This window comes from Rhinopithecus roxellana, chromosome 1, assembly GCF_007565055.1.
Source record: "Rhinopithecus roxellana isolate Shanxi Qingling chromosome 1, ASM756505v1, whole genome shotgun sequence".
Taxonomy (NCBI): Eukaryota; Metazoa; Chordata; class Mammalia; order Primates; family Cercopithecidae; genus Rhinopithecus; species Rhinopithecus roxellana.
In genome coordinates, this window is record NC_044549.1 from 184,758,280 (window position 1) to 184,785,199 (window position 26,920).

The following is a 26,920-nucleotide window of genomic DNA, read 5'->3' on the forward strand; positions in this document are numbered from 1 at the left end:
ACAGTAATACTGCATTTACATGGCAGTGAAGGACAAATGCAAATGACTTAAAGTGCATTGTTCACAAAATTAAAACAATGTTTTAAGAGTCAAAATATTGTGCATATTTCTATAATATAGCACTCCTCTTGTGTTCTTAGAGTAAATGGCATACAATTAATCTTTTAAACAGAATGCACACAAGTTTCTAGATTAAAGAAAGGTAGCTTGCCCCTACAGAGAAGCCAAAGATTGTGCTCTATCTTGAGATCTGTAAACTAAGTTTTGTGTCTTCTTATTTTAAACGGTCATTTCACAATACTATCAGCCCTCAATTAACTTGTTGCTTCTCCTTCTCTCTTGGCCTTGGGAAACCCAGATAATAACTTCTGTATCAAAGTAAATTCGTTAATTTTTATGACAGCAAAATTGGTTATTTACAAGCAATTTCTACTTTATTTTTAAGCTTTGTTTTTTTCCAAATTGCTGAATTTCCTATGCATGTGACAACCAGGTAAATGGGCATTACTGTGCACAGAAAGAAGAAAGTAAGATAAAAAGGAATAGAAAACAGAAAGAAAAGAAAAAAAGCAAGGACCAAATGCAGAGGATACTACTAAAGGCTGTGGAATTAGAAAAAAAAAGTATAACATTATATAACTGTTTGAATAATAAACAGTATTTTTACAGTAACTTTTTAAGAAGATACTCTCAAAACAGTATAAACTGTATCTGATGTATGTTCTACATAAGTATTTTTCAACAAATTATATTTTTAATATTTTGAAAACAGATAAAATTGGGTAAAATATTTCCTTCTCTTCCTAATAATGAGAAAAGAATACTCTCAGAAAAAACAAACTGTGCTTCATGTTTATTTGGTTAGGACTGTAACTAACAGAATAATAAACACTAATATGAGTTAATATGAAGTAACTGAGTAAGGGAAAAATGAGAATTGGGAAAAAAGAATGTAAAAACATATAGATGACTCCAGTTATTATCTTATTGGCTTTGGACAACAGGTTAAGCCAAAAAAAAAAAAATAACAAAATTTTAAAGCAGACATCTGCAATGTGTAGTTCCCAAATCACCAGCATCAACATTGCCTGGGAACTTCTTGCCCAGCAATCTGTTTCAACAAGCTCTGTAGGTGATTCTGGTGTGTGCTAAAGTTTGAAGAACAGACCTTTAAATAAATTAGATAAATGAGAAATTAAAATTTACATGCAAAATAAAATGTAATTAATGAATCTAAATCTGGGTTGTCATGATAAGTAAGATGAATATAGGCAAAGTTACTGCTACTACAAAAGATGTAATTGATTATTTAAACATACAATTATGAACACCCAATGAGTATACACACACACTCCATTATGAATGAAAAAAAAATAGTCATTTTAGGTAGGCACAGTTAAAGCAGTGAAGGAAAAATAGAACAATTGCTAAAATAAGAAAATTACCTCATTACTGAAAGTCAAGAAAAAAACGAATATAGTTGGTTGACAAGTTGTCATAATACCTCTAAAATAAAGCAAAAGTGAATACTAATCTGTTAGTTCTTCAAATTATCTATAGCCTACCTTAAGAACTGATTTTAAATATGTTAATATTTGAGTATGTTTAAGTTATTATAGCACTAGGAATAGAAGAATGTTTGTTGCCCTAATGGATGGAATTGTTTCAAATATATAAACAAGTATTTACCCACTTATCTATAATGAGCAATGAAACAATGTAATTATGCAATTAAAAAACCAGACTAAATTTGGAATTTCAACTATTATTACTTGGGTTTTCCAAAGAATTTGGCCTAGTGGTCTCTTAAAATTTCTTCAGTTACAAATAAGGATGTACATTAGTAACTAAACATTCAGACAGACATTTGATGACACTGGCCAGAAAATTTCAATTTTCATTCTTGAGGTTATCAAATGCCAGTTATCAAAACAGGCATAAATTTTAACAAAAACTATTCAAATGAAAGTTTTATTGTAATTAAAGTTTTAATTACATCTTATTCTCATTAAGTTTTTAATCAGAATAAAACATATTCAACAAAACTAAATGAAAAGGAAATAAAATGTTGATTACTTACCAGCCAGGGTACTTGTATGCCTAAAAGCTCTGACCTGGGAGTCTGACAAACCCGTCAAAAGGGAGATTACTGTGTCCATCATATACTCATCATAAATTATGCTATACTGACACTGTCGAATCAGGACTCCAATAAATTCACAAAAGTTTGAACGAAATTTTTTCCACTGAGGTCCAGGCATAGTAAGAGGATAATCACCACTGTCCTAAAAAAGAGAAAAGGAACACATTAAGCATGTCATATTATAGCAGTTTGATCAAAGCTTTTTTTTTTCCTTCCTACCTACATAGGAACCCTTTTTTGCAAAGTCATTACAGAAAGAAATAGGTGACTTTCATAGTACATTTGATTGCTTTATCTTTATTTGGTTTTGATCTGCCACAACTAAGTAATTCTTAAAGTACTCAAAATTACTATTTTAGAAACAGCATCCACTTTATCATACTAAGCCTTTCGTTGAAAATAATAGTCTAGTTTGTTGTATTTGGATCTTAGTTGAGATAATTTGAAATAGTAAAAAAAAATTTTCGAAGTTTAGACCAGAAAGGATGATTGCCATTTGAATTTTGATCAAAGTAATAATGATACCTGTGTCATATCACATCTTTCAATGTTTTAAATTGAATTTTTAAGAAGTGATAATTTCAAAAGTATAAGCATTTCATTGGGAAGTCCAAAAATAATCTTATACATCCTAAACTCCAACCAAATTTCTTCAAATTTTACTACGAACTTGATTTTAATTCCTCTGCATACACTGGACTGATTAACTTTTCTAAGAAAACAATCTGAGTTTTTGATATCACCAGGTTGTGTCATCTTGTTTAAAACACAAAACTTAGAGTACAACCCAATTGGCTAGAAGTTTCCCTCTCCATCTTAAGACACTTTAGTACAGGAATGGAATTTAACAAGGCAGAGAATGAGGAATTCTGTGAACATGGTTGCCTGAATATTCTCAATGTGCAGCTTTTTGTCTTTTTTAGAACAAAGTGCTGCTAGGCAAATTTGTTTATAAGTGAGGCCTTGAGCGCTGCTGGAGTCATAGGAAAGAGAACTAGTATGATATACGGAATAGCAGATCCCAAGAACAGGTAACAAAAAGCAGACACTAGAAGAGACTGGATTCAGAGTCAAAACCCCAAAAGAAAGTTAATGTTGGTGTTAGATGAGTTGTAGGGAGCACTACATGACTAGGAGTGTGAGTATAGATTGGAGAAGTTACATAGACTAGAAAGCAAAGATGCTTCCTAAAGGTATCTCACCAGCCTACCTGCTGCTTTTATATCACAAAACCCCACTATAGTAGAGTTCCTCTTGTTTTATACCAACTGAGAATTAGCCATTTTGTTATCCACAACAACTGAACCTGGGCCTAAGGGAAGTTACAAAGAAAATAAACGACCTAAACAGGCCCAACATCAAGCAAGGAAGGGAAGGCAGAATAATCCGCACTTTGGAAAACCTGAAAAAGAAGCATACTTCAATAGATTCAAATGTAGTACAACAAACAAACAAAACCGCTAAGGAACTAAAATATTTGATTTCTTAATTAAACAATTCAGTTCATGAATTAAAGAGAAGAATAATTGACAGGAGATACATGAGTAGCCTGGAAAATATGTAAGAAATATCTGAGGGAAAAAAATGTAATTTGCTAGATGAGTCTTCTGGAAAAGCCTTCTAAAATGAATGACATAGGATATTATGATCTCTTTATTCCTTTGTTCCTGCTTTTCACTGATCTGAAATGCATACATGATGCGGGATGTTCAGTCATCTTGCAACCATGAAGGGACCAGTTTGAGGATAAAGAATGGTTGAAGAGAAAAATGGGAGAAGTCTAGGTCCTTGATGTCTACTCCCACATTTACTCTACATGACAAACTCCTTTGAGTTTTAAGCCACTATGGGTCAGCTTTTCTGTTACTCAGAGACAAATGCATTCCTACTGTTGGAGAAGAATTATAAGCAGTGAAGAAAGATGAATTATTTAGTAAATGATTCTGGTACAACTGGTGGTCACTAGTGAAGACTAGCCTAGGAGAGAGAGAGACCCTGTCTCAAAAACAAACACAAACAAACAAGCAAACAAACAAAAAACCACAAAAAACTATATTCCACAGGACTCAACCAGGTACCAGGTACTCACAACAAAGCCTGGGGACAGGGCAGAAAAACAAAGAACACCTCTCTTGTTAACGCAGGTCTACAGGGGGTAATCCTGAACTTCTCAGGGAAAAGGCAAAATGTCTGGCTCACTTCTCTAGACCCTTCTCTTCTATAAAGTAGCCTCAATCTGGTGGGAAGAGGATTAAGAAATGGAGTCATCCCCAACGCACAGCAAAGACCCACTGCAACTGAGAGAAGAGTAGAAGAAAACACCCACTACTTGGGGGGAAAGAAGGAGACAAAACAATGTCCTGAGACCTGAATCCTATACCAATACTGAGAGGTTTGCCAGTATTAAAAGAGGGGCAGAACCCTTCACTGTTGCTTAATTGGGAATAGCCAAAAACTGTATGTTATGGCTTACTGTGTGAAGGCAACTAAGTAAAAATGTTTCACGACTTCAGAGTATATCCGTGCAGAGCCCATTATTTGAGTTTTTGATGTTTAATAACTTTGCTAGAAAAATCTGTAAGAAAAGAAAAAAAGCATCCGCAAGTGATTAATGTAAGCCCTGTGTATGTTTGAGTGAAAGTACTACTTCAGGCACGCTGCCTCCTGGTAACAGCTATGCAGGGAGGAAGGGCCCACACTGCTACACTTCTGATCCCCTTTTGTTTTACTGCCCAAAGCTAAATATATATTTTTGATAACACATAACTTCTCTTTTACTAAAAGATAGTCTCTACCCATAGAAATGTATTTTGAAAACACTTACTTATTTTACACAGCAATTTTGCATCCATTTAAACTAACCTTTTATCAATAAAGCACTATTTATATATTTAAAAAGAAGAAAGAAGGGCAGAAGCCCCCACTGAACGCCAACCACAGACAACACAGAGGTTGGCTGCTACAGAAAGGAGAGACAGGAAAGCTGAGGAGGCCCCTTGGTGGCTCACAAAGCATAGTTAAACTGAGGGAGGATTAGGACAATAGATGCCCCCATCATAGCGCCAGGCAATAAGCAACACCAGTCTACCACTAGCGGAAGGGATAACAGTATGGAGAGAGATCCCCTCTGTAGCACTGGGGTGCAGACAGCAGAGGTATGTGAGGGTGAAGCCTGAACATTGAGAAAAATTTTGGTATCCTAAGCACTAGTCAATGGCACTTCATCACTAAAGAAATCTGAAACCTGTGATACATTAGTGATAGCAGCAACAAAACACAATTCGACTCAATTCCTGACTAGAATAAAAATGTATACCATTTGAAACTTTTAGTTTTTTTTATTTGTACCATGTGCAAATATCACTCTAAAAATTTTTTGGAAAAAGAAAAAATTTCCTGTATCCACTTCAAGAGCTTCCTAACTCTAATACAACTAGTTATAAACTTCTTCTTTATATACATACTTACACATGACATGTAAAAAGACGTATAAAGATGGGCAGTGGAGTAACCTCCTTATATTAAACAACTCTTCTCCCCACAATATCTTCTTTCTCTGCTTTATTTTTTTCTGCATAGCATTTATTGCCATCTATCATATCATAATATTTTGCTTAGATATTTTATTCATTGGTTTTTTTTCCCCCTAACTAAAATGTAAATTCCATGAGGGTAAAGATTATTTTTTGCCTGGTATATTCAGTGCTATATCCTCAATGTTTAGAAAGTAATAGACACTCAAATATTCCTTGATCAAATGAATGAATCATTAGGCCAGGCAAGGTGGCTCATGCCTGTAATTCCAGCACTTTAGAAGGCTGAGGCAGCCGGATAACCTGAGGTCAGGAGTTTGTGACCATCCTGGCCAACATGGTGAAACCCCATCTCTACTAAAAATGCAAACATTAGCCGGGCATGGTGGCATGAGCCTGTAATCCCAGCTATTTGGGAGGCTGAGGCATGAGAATCACATGAACCTGGGAGGTGAAGGCTGCAGTGAGCAGAGACTGAGTTTGTGCCACTGCACTCCAGCATGGGTGACCGAGTAAAACTCTGTCTTAAAAAACAAACAAACAAACAAAAAAACAAAAAACAATTGTTTGAAACTATCCACATAAATATCTGTGAGGACATACCATATTCCTGAAATCAACAGAAGAAACTCCAAATTCTACAGTGCCATTCTCTAACTTATCACAATGTTATAGTCAGTGCTTAAGATGTAAAACCACATCTGTGAACTTATATATCACCATAATGGGAACAACTTTTCATTAAAACTTTAAGGATACTGAAAACCCTGACTGAGATTCGCTCTCTCAGGTGATCCTATACATTCCCAAACTCCACTGAAAGATAGAGCTCCTTCCTGGTTTTTCTGGGGAACTTCTATTCATGTTTTAAAACTAATTCTAAGCATAAATATTTTGTGAAGCCCTCACACTTCAGATAATCAACTATCCTTTGGGTTTTCACTGAGTCTTGTATACTTCTCAGCTATTAAACTTGTCAAGGTATAATTGCAATTAGTTTACAAAGCTCTATCCCCCTTTAGGATGTGGGCTCATGATCTACAACTGTCTCTAAATATACAGTTCCCAACTAAAAGTTGGGCTACATTAAGTGTTCACTAAATGTTTATCAAACACAAAAATAAATTAATCTCATAAAAATAAAGTTTGAAAAACCAAATTGTTCGTTTATTCAACCCTTGTTAAAAAGTTATACCTGGGAGGGGCTTCAAGATAACTGGTTAGTGTCATTTCATACATCATCCACTAAGAAGAACAAAAATATTAAGTATACAGGCCAGATGTGGTGGCTCATGCCTGTAATCCCAGCACTTTGGGAGGCTGAGGTGGGTGGATCCATTGAGCCCAGGAGTTTGAGACCAGCCCGGATAACACAGTGAAACCCTATCTCTACTTAAAAAAAAAAAACAAAAAACAAAAAAAACAAAAAAACAAACAAAAAAAAACAACAGCTGGGCATGGTGTCACGCTGGTAATCCCAGCTACTTGGGAGGCCAAGGCATGAGAATCGCTTGAGCCTGGGAGACAGAGGTTGCAGTAAGCTGAGATGCACCACCGCACTCCAGCCTGGGCAACAGAGCTTGACTCCATCTGAAGAAAAACATACATATACCAAGCATAAAATCACAACCTGAATAGGTCATCCACTGGAATTCAACAGAAATGTGACAGGAAATAGTTAAAGGAAAAAAGGAGAAGAAAGCAAAGCAGCCTGCTTGGCCGGGATCACTTGAGAGCCAACAGAGACTCCTCAACATGGGGAGAAGAAAAGTAAGAGACCCTCAATTGTCTACATTCCCACAGTGGCCTCCTGCAATTCTAGCAATGGAAGAACCCCTTGATCCTCATGGGCCCTGAAACTATAATGAGCTGCCGAGAGACTGTACAACAGCACTGCTCCAGAGAGGAAGCGCATGCCGAGTCCCACAAATTCCCTGAGACCTGAACAGCAACAGCAAGGCACTATTTTAGAGCTCTAACCCCGACACACTCCATACTATCCTGGAGCCCAAGAGTGCTGGGCTGAGACACAAGAGACGATTGAGCTGCTGCCCCCAGGATATAAATGAGAAAGACCCTGGCCTACCACATCCGATCTCAGGCATAACTGAGACAAGGGCTACTACCACTAGCACAGTGGTGCGGAGGCAAGCGTGGTGCACATGTTCTCCACCTACCAGTCTAGGCTGTTTGCCACTGAAGGCAGCACTATCCTCACCAACAGCACGGTAGCAGCACAACTGCCACCACCCCCTACACAAGCATTCCACTGATAACCTGGGGATTACCTCGTCCCTGCCTACCACATCTGGCACCTGCACACACTATCAGAGGACCTGAGGACAACCCCACCCAGCCCTGGTTGCCCCAGCCCCATACCAGAGCACGGAACAGCCCAGAACACCAATGTTGGGACCAGAACACTCCTCTCAGGTACAGGATTAAGCCTACCTACCCAGCTACCACCACAGGTGGCACCTACCTGTATGCACCACTTGTGAGCCTGGAGACTGGCAGTCTAGCACACTGCAGCAACTGCCAACACCAGTGCCCACTTCCTGGGACACAGACGCCCTGCCACTTTCACAGCCCATGCCACACTGGCTGCCCAGTGTCCCAAGAACCCAAGAAATAATCCAGAGACTGCACGCATCCAAAATCAAAGCCAAAGAGTGCCACCCAAAGAACACTTCAGCTAACATCTTCAGGAGAAAGTCCTTCCATGCAAAAGCAAACAATTCAAAGAAGCAAACTGCTATAACAGATGTGCAGATATCAATTACAGACACAGGAAACATGAAAAAGCAAGGGAACCTGATATCTCCAAAGGAATACAATAATTCCCCAGCAACAGATGCCCCCCCCACCAAAAAAAAATCACTAAGTCCTGGAAAAGGAACCCAAATTATTTATTCTAAAGAAGCTCCGTGAGATATAAGAGAATTCTGAAAAACAATACAGAGGACTCAGCAAAACAATTCAGGATATAAACCAAAAATTTACCAAAGAAACAGGTATCATTAAAAAGAACCAGGTCAGGCGCTGTGGCTCGCACTTATAATCCTACCACTTTGGGAGGCTGAGGTGGGTGGATTCCCTGAGCTCAGGAGTTCGAGACCAGGTTGGGCAACATGGCAAAACCCCATCTCTACCAAAAATACAAAATATTAGTCAGGCATGGTGGTGTGTGCCTGTAGTCCCAGCTATTTGGGAGGCTGAAGTGGGAGAATCACGTGAGCCCAGGAGGCAGAGGTTGCAGTGAGCCGAGAGATCACGCCACTGCACTCCAGTCTGGGCGACAGAGAAAGACCCTGGCAAACAAAAGAAAACAAAAAAACTCCCACAAATTTTGGAACTGAATAATTCATTGAATGAAATAAAGAATACATTTGCAAGCTTCAACAAAAGACTGGATCAAGCAGAAAAGTGAGTATCAGAGCCTGAACACAGGTCTTCTGAGATAATTCAGTCAGACAAAAATAAAGAAAAATGAACACTGCCTTTGTGACATATGAAATACCACAGAGCACCCACATGTTCAAATCGTCCCAGAAGGCCAAGACAGAATGAAAGGAGTTTAAAACTTACTTAATAAAAGAATAGATGAAAACTTCCTAAGTCTAGCAAGAGATACAGACATTTAGATACAAGAAGCTAAGATCCAAAAAGGTCATCTTCATGGCACATTATAGTCAAACTGTTTAGAGTCAAAGAATTCTAAGAACAGCAAAAGTGTCTAGTCACATATAAAGAAACCTTCATCAGACTACCAGTAAACTTCTCAGCAGAAACCTTACAGGACCAGAGAGAATGGACGACATATTCACACTGCTAAAAGAAAACAACAACAACAACAACAACAACAAAAACCTGCTAGTCAACAGCACTATATTCAGCAAAACTATCTTTAATAAATGCAGAAATAAATTTTTTCCCAAACAAGCAAAAGCTAAGGAAATCCATCACCACCAGATCTGTTTTACACAAAAAAATTGCTCAAGGGAGTCCTAAAACTGGATGTGAATGAACAATGCTTACCATCAAGAAAACACACGAAAGTATAAATCTCACTGGTAAAGCAAACACACATATGAGGAAGATAAAATAATCAAATGACACTGCTACAGAAAATCACCAAACAATAAAGACAAACAATAGGAGAAAAAGAAACAAATAATATTACAAAACAACCAGAAAACAATTAACACTATGACAGGAACAAAGGGTCATATAGTAATATTAACTTTGAATGTAAATGGATTAAATACTCCACTAAAAAGACAAAGACCAGCTGAGTAGATAAAAGACAGTATCCAACTACATGCTGCCTACAAGAAATGCACTTTACCTGTAAAGACACAGACAGACTGAAACTAAAGGGATGGACAAAGATACTCCACACAAATAGAAATGAAAAGTGAGCAAGAACAGCTATACTTATGACGAGTGAAACAAACTTTACATCAAAAACAGTCATAAAGACAAAGGTTATTATATAATGATAAAGAGATTAACCCAACAAGAATATTTAATAATTTTTAGTATATATGCACCCAACGGGGGAGCGTCCAGATTTATAAAGCAAACATTACTAGATCTAAACAGACTCCCAGACTATAACAGAGAATTCAACACCTCACTCTCAGCATTCGATCATCTACACAGAAATTCATTAAAGTAACACTGGATTTAAACTAGACCTTAAACCAAATAGACTTGACATTTATAGGACATTTTATCCAACAACTGCAGAATACACATTATTCTCCGAGATCGGACAAGACCAGGTGCATTCAGGGTGGTATGGCCATAAACAGAATACACATCATTCTCATTAGCACATGGATAGACTATATGTTAAGCCATAAAACAAGTCTCATCAAATTTTAAAAATTCAAAATCATATGAAATATCTTCTCAGACCACAATGGAATAAAACCAGAAATCAATACAAAGAGAAACTTTGAAAACTTTACAAATATATAAAAATTTAAAAAAACACTCCTGAATAACCACTGGGTCAATGAAGAAATTAAGATGTAAATCAAAACATGCCTTGAAAGAAATGAAAGTGGAAACATGACATACCAAAACCTGTGGGATATAGCAAAAACTGTACTAGGATCAAAGTTGATAGCAATAAACACCTGCATCAAACGAGTAGTAAGGTTTCAGGCCAGGCACAGCAGCTCACACCTGTAATCTCAGCACTTTGGGAGGCTGATGTGGGTGGATCACCTGAGGTTAGGAGTTCAAGATCAGCCTGGCCAACATGGTGAAATTCCATCTCTACTAAAAATACAAAAATTAGCTGGGTGTGGTGGTGGGTGCCTGTAATCCCAGATACTCGGTTGGCTGAGGCAGGAGAATCACCTGAACTTGGGAGGCAGAGGTTGCAGTGAGCCGAGATCACGCCACTGCACCCTAGCCTGTGGGACAAGAGCGAAACTCTGTCTTTAAAAAAAAAAAGTAGTAAGGTTTCAAAGAAACAATTTAACGATGCACCTCAGGAACTAGAGTAGGAAGAACAAACCAAATACAAAATTAACAGCAGAAAATAAATAATACAGATCAGAACAAAAATAAATGAAGCTAAAACTAAAAAAAATCAATGGATCAATGAAATGAAAAGTTGATTCTTCAAAAAGATAAAACTGATGAACCACTAGCTAGACTAACAGAGACCCAAATTAAAAAAAAATAGAAATGAAAAATGAGACATTACATCTGATAACACAGAAAACAAAAGATCATCAGAGACTATTATGAACAACTATACACTAACAAACTGCTTGATCATAGTATATTACCTTTTTCATGCGCTGTTGACTTCGGTTTGCTAAAACTTTTGTATCTAACTTCATCAGGGATATTGGCCTGTAGTTTCCTTTATGATGTTGTTGTTGTTTTTGCTGTGTCCTTATGGGTAATGCTGGCCTTCTAAAATGACTTACTGAGAATTCCCTCCTCTTTAAGTTTTTTGGAATAGTTTGAGGAGGACTGGTACTATTTCTTCTATCTTTGGTAGAATTCAGCTGTGAATCCTTTTGGGCCTGGGCTTTTCTTGGGTGGGAGACTTTTTATTACTGATTTAATCTCACTACAAACTCACTAATACACCATGATCAAGCAAAATTTACATAAGGCATTCAAGGATGGCTTAACATATGCAAATCAACAAATGTGATACATAACACCAACAGAATGAAAGACAAAAACCCTCTGATCATCTCAACAGATGTAGAAAAAGCATTTGGTAAAATCCAACAACTATTCATGATAAAAATTCTCAATAAACTAGGCAAAAAAGGAATATACCTCAAAATAATGAAGTTCATATACGACAAACTCACAGGTAACATCATACTGAATGGGGAAAAGTTCAAACCTTTTCCTCTAAGAACTGAAACAAAACAAACATGCCTACTTTTACAAGTCTTATTCAACATGGTACTGGAAGTCCTAGACGGACCAATCAGTTAAGAGAAAAAAACAAAATGCACCCAAACTGGAAAAGAGGAAGTCCAACTGTCCCTCTCAGCAGATGACATGATCTTATATTTAGAAAAACCCAAAGCCTCTACCAAAAAATTCTCAGAGCTGATAGCAAATTCAGTAAAGTGCTTTACATTTTTTCAACACATAAAAATTGGTTTCTATATACCAATAATAAAACAGCTGTAAAAAATCAAGATGGTAATCCCATTTACAATAGCTACAAAAAATAAAAGATCTAGAAATAAAGCTAACTAAAGGGAAGGATCTCTATAAGGAAAACTATAAAAGGCTGATGAAAGAAATTGAAGAGGACACAAACGAATGGAAAGACATCCCACGCTCATGATTCGCAAGAATATTGGTAAAATGTTGGTACCAACTGAAATTTTTTTTTTAAAAAGGTTGGTAAAATGACTGTCGCCTTTTTTATTTTTATTTTTTGCATTACTATAAAGAAATACCTGAGACTGGGTAATTTATAAAGAAAAGAGGTTTATTGGCTCAGGTTCTAGAAGCTGTATATGAAGCACAGTACTGGAGTCTGCTCATCTTATGGTGAGGTCCTCAAGGATGCTTATAATCACACTTAATACCACATTTTCTCACTCATATCCATCAGCTAAAAAGAAGGTGAAGGTGAGCCAGTGAATCACACGGTGAGAGAAGGAGTAACGGGGCAGGGGTGCCACACTTTAAAAAATTATCAGATATCTTGTGAATTGAAAGTGAGAATTCACTCGTTACTGCAAGGAGGATACCAAGCCACTCACGAGGGATCTGTCCCCATGACCCAAACACTTCCCACCAGGCCCCACTTCCCACACTGGGGATTACATTTCAACATGAGATTTAAAGGGGACAAACATCCAAACCATATCAATGACCATACTGTCAAAAGCAATATATAGATTCAATGTAATCCCTATCAAAATACCAATGTCCGTTCTCACAGAAACAGAAAAAAAAAAAATCCTAAAATGTGTATGGAACCAAAAGAGAGCCAGAATAGCCAAAGTAAAGTTAAGCAAAACAAACAAACAAATGAAATGAAATAAAACAAAAAACAAAACAAAGCTAAAGGCATTACAGCTTGACTTCAAATTATATTATAAGGCTGTATTAGCCAAAAGAGCAAAGTATTGGTATGGAAATAACCACACATACCAATTGAATAGAACAGAGAATCCAGAAATAAATCCACATATTTATAGCCTACTGATTTTTGACAAAGGTGTTAAGAACATACACTGCAGAAAGTACACCTTCCTTCAATAAATGATACTGGAAAAAGTGGATATCCATATGCAGAAGAATGAATCTGAACCCCTATCTCTCACCTTATATAAAAAACTCAAGATAAATTAAAGACTTAAATGTAAGACCTGAACCTATAAAACTAGAAGAAAACCCAGGAAAAACAATTCAGAACACTGGTCTAGGCAAATAATTTATAGCCAAGACATCAAAAGCACAGACAACAAAAACAAAAAAGGCAAACAAGATACATTAAACTAAAAATAAAAAAGCACAGCAAAGAAAACAACAGAGTGAAGAGACAACCTCTTCAATGAGAGAAAATATTTGCAAACTATTCATCCAACAAAAGACTAATACCCAGAATACTTAAACAACTCAACAATAAATTAAAAAAAAAATAATCCCATTAAAAAGTGAGCAAAGCACATGAATAGTCAACTCTCAAAAGAAAACTTAAATGGTCAACAGGTATATGAAAAAGTGTTCAACATCCATAATCATCAAGAAAATACAAATTAAATGGGCAATGAGATATCATCTCAACCCCGTTAGAATGGCTATTATTAAAGAGAAGAAAAACAACAGATACTGGTGAGGAGTTGGAGAAAAGAGAACTTCTACACACTGTTGGTGGGAATGTAAATTAGTACAACCACCATGGAAAACAGTGCGGAGATTTTTCAAAAAACTAAAAATAGAACTACCATATGATCCAGCTACTATGTATTTATCCAAAGGAAAATAAATCGGTATATCAAAGGGATAACCACACTTGTAAGTTTATCACAGCACTATTTACAATAGCAAAGATATGGAATCAATCTAAGTGTCCATCAATAGATGAATGGATAAAGAAAATGTAGCATATACATGTGTATATGTATACATACACATACAGGAAACTATTTGGTTATAAAAAAATAAAGTCATTTGCAACAGTATGAATAGAATTGGAAATCATTATATTAAGTGAAATAACTTAGGAACAGAAAAACAAATACCACATTTTCTCACTCATATCCATCAGCTAAAAAACTTGATCTCATGGTGATAGGGAATATAATGATAGATGCCAGAGTGAGAAAGGCGTGTGAGGAGAAAACGGAGAGGTTGGGTAAATCATCAGATATCTTGTGAACTCAAAGTGAGAATTCACTCGTTACTGCAAGGAGGATACCAAGCCACACATGTAAATTCTATCTAACTTACAGTTATAATGTTCGATAGCAGGCCTGGGTGACTACAGTTAACATCAATATATTACATATTTCAAAATAGCTAGGAGAGAGCTGGGCACAGTGGCTCATGCCTGTGATCCCAGCTCTCAGGAAGGCCAAGGCAGGTGGATCACTTGAGGACAGGAGTTCAAGACCAGCCTGGCCAACATGGCAAAACTTTGTCTCTACTAAAAATACAAAACTTAGCTAGGAATGGTGGCACAAGCCTGTAATCCCAGCTACTTGGGTGGCTGAAGCAAGAGAATCACTTGAACTAGGGAGGTGGAGGTTGCAGTGAGCTGAGATGGTGCTACTGCACTCCAGCCTAGGCAACAGAGTGAGAGTCTGTCTCAAACAAATAAACAAAAGCTACGAAAGGACTTGAAATGGTACCAACACATAGAAATGATAAATACTCAAGGTAAGAGATACCCCAAATACCCTGACTTGATCATTACGCATTCTACGCATGTAAAAATATTCACATGTACTCCATAAAAATGTAAACTACTGGCCGGGTGTGGTGGCTCACACCTGTAATTCCAGCACTTTGGGAGGTTGAGGCGGGTGGATCACAAGGTCAGGAGATCGAGATCATGGTGATACCCCGTCTCTCCTAAAAAATACAAAAAAAATTAGCTGGGCACAGTGGCAGGAGCCTGTAGTCCCAGCTACTTGGGAGGCTGAGGCAGGAGAATGGCGTGAACCCGGGAGGCGGAGCTTGCAGTGAGTGCAGATCACGCCACTGCACTCCAGCATGAGTGACAGAGCAAGACTCTGTCTCAAAAAAAAAAAAAAAAAAAAAAAAAAAAGTAAACTACTATGTATCTATACAAGCAAAAAGTTATACCTCTAATAAATAAAAAACCGAATTCCTACTATCTGGCTTTAGCTGAAAAATCTAATACATCTTAATAATTGACAAATATAAATGTGATTTATTTCAATCACTGTAAAATCCAATTTTGTACAAGTTTTAAAACGGAAAGATAAAGATTTTCCAATTATCAGCATGTAAGTATATCCTCAATACATAGTTTATCATGACTAATCCAGATGGTAATTTAATCCAGTAGCCACTGACATAAATGTTATTGTTGGAATATACTTTGGCTTCACAAATATCTCATTTAAGCATCTTTCATAATGACTGGATGTCTCAGATAATGTAATAGAGAGGTCTGACTCAATCTAAAAAGATTATTTTAGATTAAGAGAGTATAACTGGCTCATTAAAAAAAACTAGTATAATTCTATAACTCACTGGATCAGCAGTAAGAAATTGATAGTAAAAATAGCCAGAAACGAATTATATGACCAGAGTTGTTCAAATTGAAAAAACGTTAACTGTTACTGAGTAATCTCTTCCCAGCCATTTCAGTATCATAAACTTCTGATTATATAAAACACAAAATAGGGTAGTAGTTAAGAGTATGGACTTAGGGCCAGGCACAGTGGCTCACCTGAGGCCAGGAGTTCAAAGACCAGCCTGTCCAATATGGTGAAACCTCGTCTCTACTAAAACTACAAAAATTGGCCAGGTGTGGTGGTGTGCGCCTGTAGTCCCAGCTACTCAGGAAGCTAAGGCATGAGAATCACTTGAACTCGGGAGGCAGAAGTTGCAGTGAACCAAGATCGCACCACTGCACTCCAGCCTGGGTGACAGAGCAAGACTCACTCTCCAAAAAAAAAAAAAAAAGGTACAGCTGTAGGAGCTAGATTGTTTGGGTTCAACTCCTGGCTTGCCATTTAGTAGTGGTGTGACCTCAGGTAAGTTTCTTAACCCTTTTGTGCCCCAATTTTCTCATCTGTCATACAGGGATAACAATATTATAAACTACCTACCTCACAAAAATGTTGTGAGGATTAAGTATATGTAAAGCACTTAACAGTGCTTGCAACTATTAAGCATGATTAGTAGCTATTATTATTACTATTCAACATGTTTGCTCTTGTCCCCAACAGTTTGAACTGCAGGGTTCAGTCATTATATATTTCCTTTGTTACACTTTTGCATATTACAAATTCATTACAATTTCTGGAGTCACTGCAATTTTTTAATTATTGATTTGTCTTTTGGCACTTGTCATTTCTATTTTCTTTCTTTAACATTCTGTTTACCTTTCTCATCTTGGAGCAGTTTCCACAGTGAAGTATGCAACACAAACAGAGTGGTGTATTGCAAGAAAATATTAGAACTTCTATTTCTATTTATTTTTATCTACAAAAAGAAAGAAATTAATTGTTGCTAATATTTAATATACAGAATAAGCCTGGTATGCCCTCACTTGGTCCATATTTCAGATTGCTTTGTGTCACAAAACAAATTTAAAAGAGTAGCAAAAAAGAGTTCAATACTCAAAGGAGTTGACAGTAGAAATGGCATTCATCACTGGTTTCTTAAGTTATTTTAAGTTACATATGACCAATTCAATGACTTTAAGCTTTACAGTGTCTTTTTTTTTTTTGAGGTGAAATCTCACTCCATTGCCCAGGCTGTAGTGTGGTGGCATGATCTTGGCTCACTGCAACCTCTGCCTCCTGGGTTCAAGCGATTCTCCTGCCTCAGCCTCCCCAGTAGCTGGGATTATAGGCGCGTACCACCATGCTAATTTTTGTATTTTAGTAGAGATGGGGTTTCACCATGTTGGCCAGGCTGGTCTCAAACTCCTAATCTCAAATGATCCACCCACCTCAGACTCCCAAAGTGCTGGGATTATAGGTGTGAGCCACTGCACCTGGCCAATAGTATCTATTTTTAACTCCCGGTAAAATGGAAAGGCACCAAGCACAGACTTTTCAAGAAAACTGAAACAACAAAAACCTGAGTATGTGATCATAAGCAAATAAGAAATGTGGTGGCACAGTCACTTCTTGCATGAGTTCATCTAAGTCCACTATAAAAGTAAAGCCATGAAAATCTAATAAGAAAATGACCTTGAAAAGTTTAAATTATTAAGAAGACTATTAAAAACAAGGATATAGACCCATTACCAACATTAGAACAATGTCTAAATACTGAGTCTTGAGTAATTAGCCTGTGATATCTGAAAACCACTTTGAGATCACGTATTTTAATCATAATAGTATGACACAGTCTTCTTTATCTGTCCGTTAAAGATTACTGACACAAATAATGATAGCGCAATACTATATACATTTAATTCTATCAATAAATATGCATATGCTGCAAAGTACACTTTAATACAATAAACAAACAAGGGTATATACTCAGTCTTCTGATTATCAAGGGTGGAAGGAAGAAATCTTTTCATATATTCATTATTTGTAAGATATTTAAGTTCAGAACTAAGGTGGTCTCAGATAATCACCACATACTCTTTTTTTTTTTTTTTTTTTTTTTTTTTTTTTTTTGAGAGAATCTCACTCTTTTCCCCAGGCTGGAATGCAGTGGTGTGATCTCAGCTCACTGCAACCTCCACCTCCCAGATTCAAGTGATTCTCCTGCGTCAACCACTCCAGTAACTGAAATTACAGGCATATGCCACCACTCCTGGCAAACGTTTGTATTTTTAGTAGAGATGGGGTTTCAGCATGTTGACCTGGCTGTTCTTGAACTCCTGACCTCGGGTGGCCCACCCACCTTGGCCTCCCAAAGTACTGGGATTACAGGCGTGAGCCACCATGCCTGGCCACCACGTAGTTACTTCTAAGCACTCCTCTCGTAAGTTAAAAACATTAGCCCTCTGAAAAGGAGCATAACGAAGAGAGAGGAGGCTTATCACAGGTTTTCACTATTAGGATGACAGTTTAAAAAATGTTTAGTGATGGGATATACAATTGAAACAATTTAGAGACTTTAATTTGGGACTAGAGACAATTTGAGCTTTCCCCTATCATATCTGTAATATTTCCTTTTCACAGTTTGTATACTATCTAACCCTTTTCATACTTATTAATAATGTTAATCCTTTGATTAGATAAATGCTGGAATGGATAAATTCAGAGAAATACATACAATTAGGAAAAGAGAAAAAATGTACAACATAAGTTATCACGGCAGAGAGCACAATACACAGAAATCGCACAATTTATCAATGTAATGCAAAAGAACAAGCAAGAATTAAAGGCACGAAATGAATACACTAAATGTGTTTTGTTACAAAAATTTCCCTACATAAAAGTTATACTTAAAACATATGAAAACTATGCAATCTGACCTTGGAAACATACCAAAGACTTTACATATGAATGTGCAATTCCAAAAATGTGGGGAAGAAATATCAATTTGCTTTAGCTTTCTACAGCTAGCTCTATCAAGAATCAAGTGTATGTACTGACTGAATAGCCCATAGACTGCTCTGGGAATTAATTTATTTTTAAATTAGGTTGATATTACAATCACAAAGCACTGCTGGCTGTGTACAGGTTTACAGGTATTTTAAAAAGATTATTAACAAATGTTATAATAATCTGTTTGTAATAAAGAATGGGAGCCAAAGTATACTTCTCAGGCAATAACTTACTTTTAGATCACTTTACTGAAAATCTAAACAGCTTCAAACTAGCTCATCTCACCTTTACCTTACTTTGCTGTAAATACAATGTATTAATTTCAATAAAATTTTAATGATTATTCCTTAAGAATTAGACATCGTTCTAGACCCTTGGAATCCAGTGGTTCTTGTTATCAGATCTTTTAGAATATTACAGAATACAATTTAACAAAACTAACCCCCTCAACTCCCAGAAAGCCAAATGACATATATAGTCTTTTGAAGAAAAAAACATAATAAATTTGTTAAAATAAGGTATATTTCACAATATACATGCATTTAAACCAAGTTTCTCAGGTGTATGCACAGTAACAAAAGGACTAATATCTTCCTCAAGTGACAGAAGATAAAATGGATAGCCTCAAATATCTAGTAAGTATTTTCACTTCAAATAAATACCTTCATATCATAATCAAACTGTGTTACTTTACTATCAAACAAAAAAACTTGAATGGTGCTTTTTAAAAAGTCGTCTTTGATTAAGTTGATCTTCTCAAATACTGCAAGAAAATATGTTTAGGTATATGAAATGCCTTTTCAGTCATTTCACTTGCAATGTAACTCATTCTTAGTTTTCTTAATAGTTTACTATTCCTTCAATATACCATAATAGTTAACAATATTTACAGGAGTATTTTTTTAAGTATATATTTGGCCGAGCGTGGTGGCTCATGTCTGTAATCCCAGCACTTTGGGAGGCTGAGGTGGTTGGATCACCTGAGGTCAGGCGTTTGAGATCAGCCTGGATACCATGGAGAAATCCTGTCTCTACTAATAATACAAAAATTAGCTGGGCGTGGTGGCACAGGCCTGTAATCCCAGCTACTTGGGAGGCTGAGGCATGAGAATTGCTTGAACCGGGGAGGTGGAGGTTGGAGTAAGCTGAGACAATGCCACTGAGCTCCAGGCTGGGCAACAGAGTGAAACTGTGTCTCCAAAAAAAAAAAAAGTATATATTTATTTTCCTGAATTTCTCAACTTCTAGTTATTTAATAATCCTAAAACAATAGTCATGCTTTCTTGTTATATGTGCCTTTTCACAGTGTCTTTATTTCTGTTTTTATCTCATTCTATTTTGATACGTGAAGAGTTTTACTAAGTTAATTCTTGGCTTTTTTTAATTTTCTTTAAACCAGTAGTTCCCAAGCTTTGGTATACATTAGAATCACCCGATGAACTTTCAAAAAACACAATACCAGGGTCACACACTGTTTGTCTTAATATGTGTGTTTGTATTACTTTTTCCAAGTTAAAATTAATAATAATAAAACCCTAAGCCCACTCCCTGTCAAAGAGTAGACCTAGAAAACAACCAATATTTTAGTGCTGAAAGTCAAGAAAAAGAAACACATACCAAAAATAGAAATGTTATTTAAATCAAAAGGCAGATTGTTAAAACTGGAATTAATGGTAGCCTAATACATAATATAAATTCATTTCACCATAAATACAATACAGAAATAAAACTGTGGAAATGTTTCAGCATTTACAATCAGTATAAAACTGCTCAAGAGAATATTTCTATGAAAATGGGAAAGGTGATTAATTTGTGAAGCTAAGCAAAGAAAACATGTATTCTAAATGAAAAGAATACTTTCAAGTAGAGTGTCCCAAATAGAAGCTTAACATTCACACACACACACACACACACACACACACCAGGGGTTTTGGGAGAAGTTCCATGTAAAATAATTTTGGGAAATTCTGGGTTAAATGAAGGCAAGCAGGGCTTTTCTTAATTAGGATATCTTGGAATCTTAAATAACATAACATGATTTTATAAACTGTGAGACAGGTATAATATGTGGTCCTGCTTAGAATTCACTGACCTCCAAACCATTTTCCCTTTAAAGCGTTTAATGCAATTAGCATTCCACAAACAGAAAACTGTTGGAGATGCATTTATAAATTTGGGAATTTGAGATGGTCTTCAAAATAAATGTCAAGAATCTACTTCTACCTCATACCACTAATTTTCTTATCCTGCCAGTAATTATTCAATACTCCACACAACATAATCAAACCTCGAAAGATCATTAATTTTGGAATTAGTACCATAGATTATCATATATAATTAAAAAACAGATCTTCAGTTACACTAAACATCAAATCAAAACAAAACCTGAGATAATCAACATATTCATCATGTGAAAGTATTAAGTAAGCAATTTGTACAAATACTGGAATGCTATACCTCATCAAATTCTTCAGTCATTTTTCTGATGATTTCTGCATTCTGCATATTTCGAAACATCTCTATTCTCACAGTACCTGTGGAACGACAGATTTTACAGTTAATCTTTCAGATCAACTTCCACTCTCTCAAGCATTAACAAGTTATCTCTGAGAATCCCAAAAGAATAACCTTCCAACATATACTTTATATTAAAACATAAAACGTTGTTTGATCAGGCTCTTCTGACAGGACAGTACTCCTAAGAAGGAAAAGGAAGAATTTTGAAATTGCCATTTTAAACCATAATTAGACATAACATCAGAAAGCTACCATAAAGTTCTAGATAATTTAAATTATGTTAAATTGTTGATAAAAGTATATACTTTGGTACAATCTCTACAGTATGCAGTTTGGTAAATGTCTGCCAAAACTACAAATTTACACACTCTGATCCATGGATTGTACTTGTAGTAAAACATCCACAGAGTAAAACATGTGCAAAGTAATGACTGTAAAAGGTTATCCCTGAAGCACTGTTTGTAATAAAAAAAAAAAAAAAAAAAAAAAAAAAAAAAAGGAAAGAAAGCCTATATGCTCATAAAGATCAGATGAAATACATAAAAAGGTGATATTAATGACAATGGTGGTGGCAGCTAACATTTGGGTGCTTACTATCTCCCGGGCACTTGATGTTTATACATTTAATCTTTACAACAGCCCTATGAAGAATGTACTATTATTTCTGAGACAAGAGGCATCTAGAGGTTTAGCAACTTGCAAAAAAAAGTTTCCCAGTATCAGACCCATGGTTTACATGCAGGCAGACTGTCTACTATGATAACCACTATTCTTTATTGACTCTCAAAGTCAATGGAATCTATCAAAACTATGGACGGAGCTTTCAAAAAAATAAGCTATCTATGACTGATATGGAAAGATCTATAGGATATATTCAAACACAAAAAAGAATGGATATTGAAATATATTTGATTGAACACATTAAAATATTTCTAGAAAGATACTCTAGTAAAACTGGTTGCCTCCAAGAAAGAGAAATGGGCAGTTGAGGTTTAGAAAAACAAAGGAGACTACATTCATGCTTTTTGCACTTTAAAAATTTGAACTACATGAGTATATTACTCAAACAAAATTATGAGTAAATACATTTCAAATAAAAAAATGAAATGTAAAAAACTAAACTGAAAGACACTGCTCTTAAACACTATCAGGCATTTGTATAATCCTTATCGATATGCACTCAGTAGAAGGCAAGAATAAGAATCCTCAACACAAGTTTGCCAGAAATACTGTGTTTTTGTTATCTGCTATCATAGGGCACAAAAGATGGAACATAAGGGTGGAAAACACATTCTTGTATAAATATCTATACAAACAACAATAAAAACAGACTGTAATTGTAGTTGCAGTGATTAAAAAATACATCAGAAGCTTCAGAAAATAAGTCATCCTAGAGTGGCTCAACGTCTTTAGAATAAGACATAGTAGGGTTTCTCAGCTCCACCAGTTACCAGATATGGGACACTAGAAAAGTCACTTAATCTCTATGAAACTAGGATTTCTAATCTTTTAAATGGTGAGAATATCACTGCAGAGCAGAAAAGTTTTCTTCAATGTTCTAACTGCTATTGCCTGGAACATTACTTAGCACATGGGAAACATTCAAACAAATAAATAAGGATGATAAGAGAATTAAATGAGGTAACAAATGTAAAGTATTTGGCATTGCGCCTGTAGCATAAAAGATACTCAGTATTAGACTCTCCTACTTGGGCATTCATTTTTTTTGATACATTATCGTGCCCATTTTGGGGTTTTCCCATCACCCAAACCTATAGCCTCCACCTCCAGAGTAGACATATCAGGTCCAACAGCACTAAACACCCCATTCGAAATGCCTAGTACCTATTCATGGGGGTAAGTTAAGACAATGAAGAGGTAAATTGTCAGAAAAGTCAAGAAGGACCCAGCAAACTTTCTTATCCTCATATTTATGAACCACAGTTTAGAGAAATGTCTCAATCCTGTTCCTCCTCAGTCATTTTCAATTCTCCTCCTTCTCTATTCTGTGAGATCAGCCAGGGCAGAAACCCCAAGCCTTCTATGCATCCCTTCTAGGTACACAAGTACATAGAAGACTGAAAGTAGACAGAACTCTACTCAGCAGCAAAACAATTTATCCAAATATAACAAAAGGCTCTTTTAAGTATATATTAATGGCTTTTGGCCATGCATGGTGGCTCACACCTATAATCCCAGCACTTTGGGAGGTTGAGGTGGGCAGATTGCTTAAGATCAGGAGTTTGAGATCAGCCTGGGCAATACGGCAAGACACCATCTCTACTAAAAATACAAAAAAATAGCCAGGTGTGGGTGGCACATGCCTGTAATCCCAGCTACTCAGGAGGCTGAGGCACAAGAATCTCTGGAACCTGGGAGGCTGAGGTTGCAGTGAGTTGAGATTGCGCCACTCTACTCCAGCTTGGATGACAGAGCAAGACTCCCCACAGCCACCCAAAAAAAGTTGATAGCTTTTACGACACACCATTCTTGCTTGCCATTCTTGCCCAAATTACTGAAGTCTAAGTGTGGTTGAAATACACTAACACTGTCTAACACACTTAGCAAAAGAGCCTTCCAAATAGTAGATGCTTTCAAAGTAATTGCTCCATGTATAAATCATTTTAAAGCTTTTCTTTTACAGAGTGGATTATAGACTCTAAATAAATAAAATGTAATCTAGTTATGTACTAGAGATAATCTAAGCAAATGACAGGATCGTTTTTATTGTTGTCTCACCTTTTCTTTTTTTCGAGACAGTGTCTCCCTCTGTTGTCCAAGCTGGAGTGCAATGGCTCGATGCTTAGCTCACTGCAACCTCCACCTCCCAGGTTCAAGCGATTCTCCTGCCTCAGCCTCCTGAGTAGCTGGGATTACAGGCACGCATAACCATGTGTAATTATTCTCTACTAAAAACACAATAAATTTTGTATTTTTAGTAGAGACAGGGTTTCACCATGTTGGCCAAGCTGGTCTCAAACTCCTGACCTCATGATCCACCCACCCTGGCCTCCCAAACTGCTGGGATTACAGGCATGAGCCAGCGTGCCTGGCCATTTTTTGTTTCATTTTTATATAACCTAGTCTGATAAAGAGCAAACTGTAAATCAAGATTAGATATAAATATGGGTGGATTGGTAGAAAAAATCTGAGTCAGGCAAGAAATGTTGAGCTTACTAAAACTGAGAAGGATTCACTAAATATCAGCATACCAGAAATGTAGAAATTAACAGCTACCTAGTAATGCAGTGACTACATTTAAGAGTCTTTTTCAAGACTTAAGGAGGGGGTCTGGGGGAAAGGCAAAGAAAGAGACACTTTGATAGCTTTTAAGCTTAATCATAAATATCTTGGGATGCATGGGATCTGTCTAGATAGTATGTGCAAAAATGAAAAAAAAACCTCACAAATTATGAATAAAGATACATTTTTGATACTTATAAATTTTTTAGAATGCCTTGAAAACAAATTGCTGTGATTACATCTCCAATGATGAGTCTGTCTCTAGATGGCAGCCTTCACTTTATAACAGTCCTTGTGGCGGGGGAGGGGGGGAAACTAATGTATTTTTTCCTTTCTAAATACAAAAGATAAGTAAAATATTAAAGTAAATGTATTTAAAAATCACGTATTGGCACATAACATGTGAATACCGATTATCTAATCTTTCAAGACTGCACAGGATGCAGTCCATCTACACCAAGAACAGAAACTTTACCAAATATTAGAATATCAAATTGTAGAGCTTGTTTGAGCCATGCTAGTATAGCCCAGGACCAAAAGTAAGCACTATCCTAGAGCTATAGAACTGTTCAAAGATATCCAAAGTATATTCACCATATTTTCAAGAACTATTAAAGTAAGTTCATCTTCAGTGCTAACATTGTTCACGTAAGACTTAGAAGAAATGACTGTAAGAAAAATAATGTCTGTCTGTCACCTCAGTTCTATTATTATTATTAAGATTCAAGATAGGCAGGGTTTCTTGACCTGTGGCACATGGATTCCAAAGTACCTATGAGCCATTTTAAAACATATGAAAATTGGTGTCTATGTATTTTTGTAGAGAAAGTCCCAAAATATTCAGGATATTACTAAAGAAAATTGAGAACTCAGGCAAAAAATATGCATTAGAGACAAGAGGTCAACCAAAAAATTTTAGTCATAGGTAACTAAAGGGAGAAATAAAATGATAACAATAAAAAATAACTCTAGAGAAGATTGTTACCTTTCATAGTATGGTATGGAAAAGCAAGGAGTAGAAAATGGGGAGTAGAAAAGGCTGAACTCTTCTCCTTTCTAATTAATGAGGCCATGAGTGAAATAATCTGATATAGGGAGAGCCAGATTTCATTTCTAAGTTCAGGCAGAAAAGCAGAGAAGCTGCCCACATGGTTATACAAATCCATGAAGTACAGAGCAAAAGGTTTTACCAAGTATCTTGTTTATAGATGACATTGTATAATTGGCTCCAGTTACACAATTTCAGATTTAAATATTTGAGACTATTAAGATTCTTTTTTTGTTGTTGTTGTTGTTGTTGTTGTTGAGATGGAGTCTTGCTCTGTCGCCCAGGCTGGAGTGCAGTGGCCGGATCTCAGCTCACTGCAAGCTCCGCCTCCCAGGTTTACGCCATTCTCCTGCCTCAGCCTCCGGAGTAGCTGGGACTACAGGCGTCCGCCACCTCGTCCGGCTAGTTTTTTGTATTTTTAGTAGAGACGGGGTTTCACCGTGTTAGCCAGGATGGTCTCGATCTCCTGACCTCGTGATCCGCCTGTCTCAGCCTCCCAAAGTGCTGGGATTACAGGCTTGAGCCACCGCGCCCGGATGACTATTAAGATTCTTAGGCAGTTTCTTACCAGATTGCATATAAACGACCAAGTTCTGTTTCTTCAACCTGTGCTTCAAAGCTATGTCACTAGGGGTCCCAAATAATCTCAAGTATACTTTGAAGTCTCTCACAACTTTTTTCAGGTGCCACTAAGACTTTCTTAACTCATCTTTTGCCTAGAATACCTATTTTTCATTTTATGAAACTTTTATGTATGTGATTAATGAGGAAAAGAACTGGTTGGGTTTAGTACTTTAGTTTCAAATTTTCAAGGAATTTTTCTTAACTGAACTCCTATAGCATTTAAAAAATACATGCTTTCTATTTTAGAATAGTTTTAGACTAACAGGAAAGGTACAAAGATAGTATAGAGATCCCATACACATCAGATCCAGTATCCTTTACTGTCAATACCTAACATTAGTATAGTACAACAGTCACAACTAATATGCCAATATTGATAAAATTAATAACTAAAGCCCATACTTTATTTAGATTTCCTTAGTTTTACCTAGTGTCATTTTTCTGTTCCAGAATACCACCAAAGGTGGTAGTTGTCATGTCTTCTTAGACTCCTCTATACTGTGACACTTTCTCAGACTGTTTATCTCTAGAACGAATTCATTTTGCATTACTGACACTTGATACACATTATTAGGAATTTCCCACT

The 26,920-nt window shown here is 36.4% G+C and overlaps 1 protein-coding gene across 2 annotated transcripts in view; it reads right to left on the reverse strand.

Moving 5' to 3' along the window:
• The window catches only part of STAG1 (stromal antigen 1), a 418,468-nt gene that overhangs the window by 178,110 nt on the left and 213,438 nt on the right, over nt 1-26,920 (reverse strand). For both annotated transcript variants that reach the window (XM_030934385.1, XM_010364825.2), the window contains exons 6-7: nt 21,360-21,436; nt 2,081-2,285 (exon numbers count right to left, since the gene is read on the reverse strand). In XM_030934385.1, the coding sequence (XP_030790245.1) occupies nt 2,081-2,285; nt 21,360-21,436 (282 nt within the window). The remainder of the gene's footprint in view (nt 1-2,080; nt 2,286-21,359; nt 21,437-26,920) is intronic.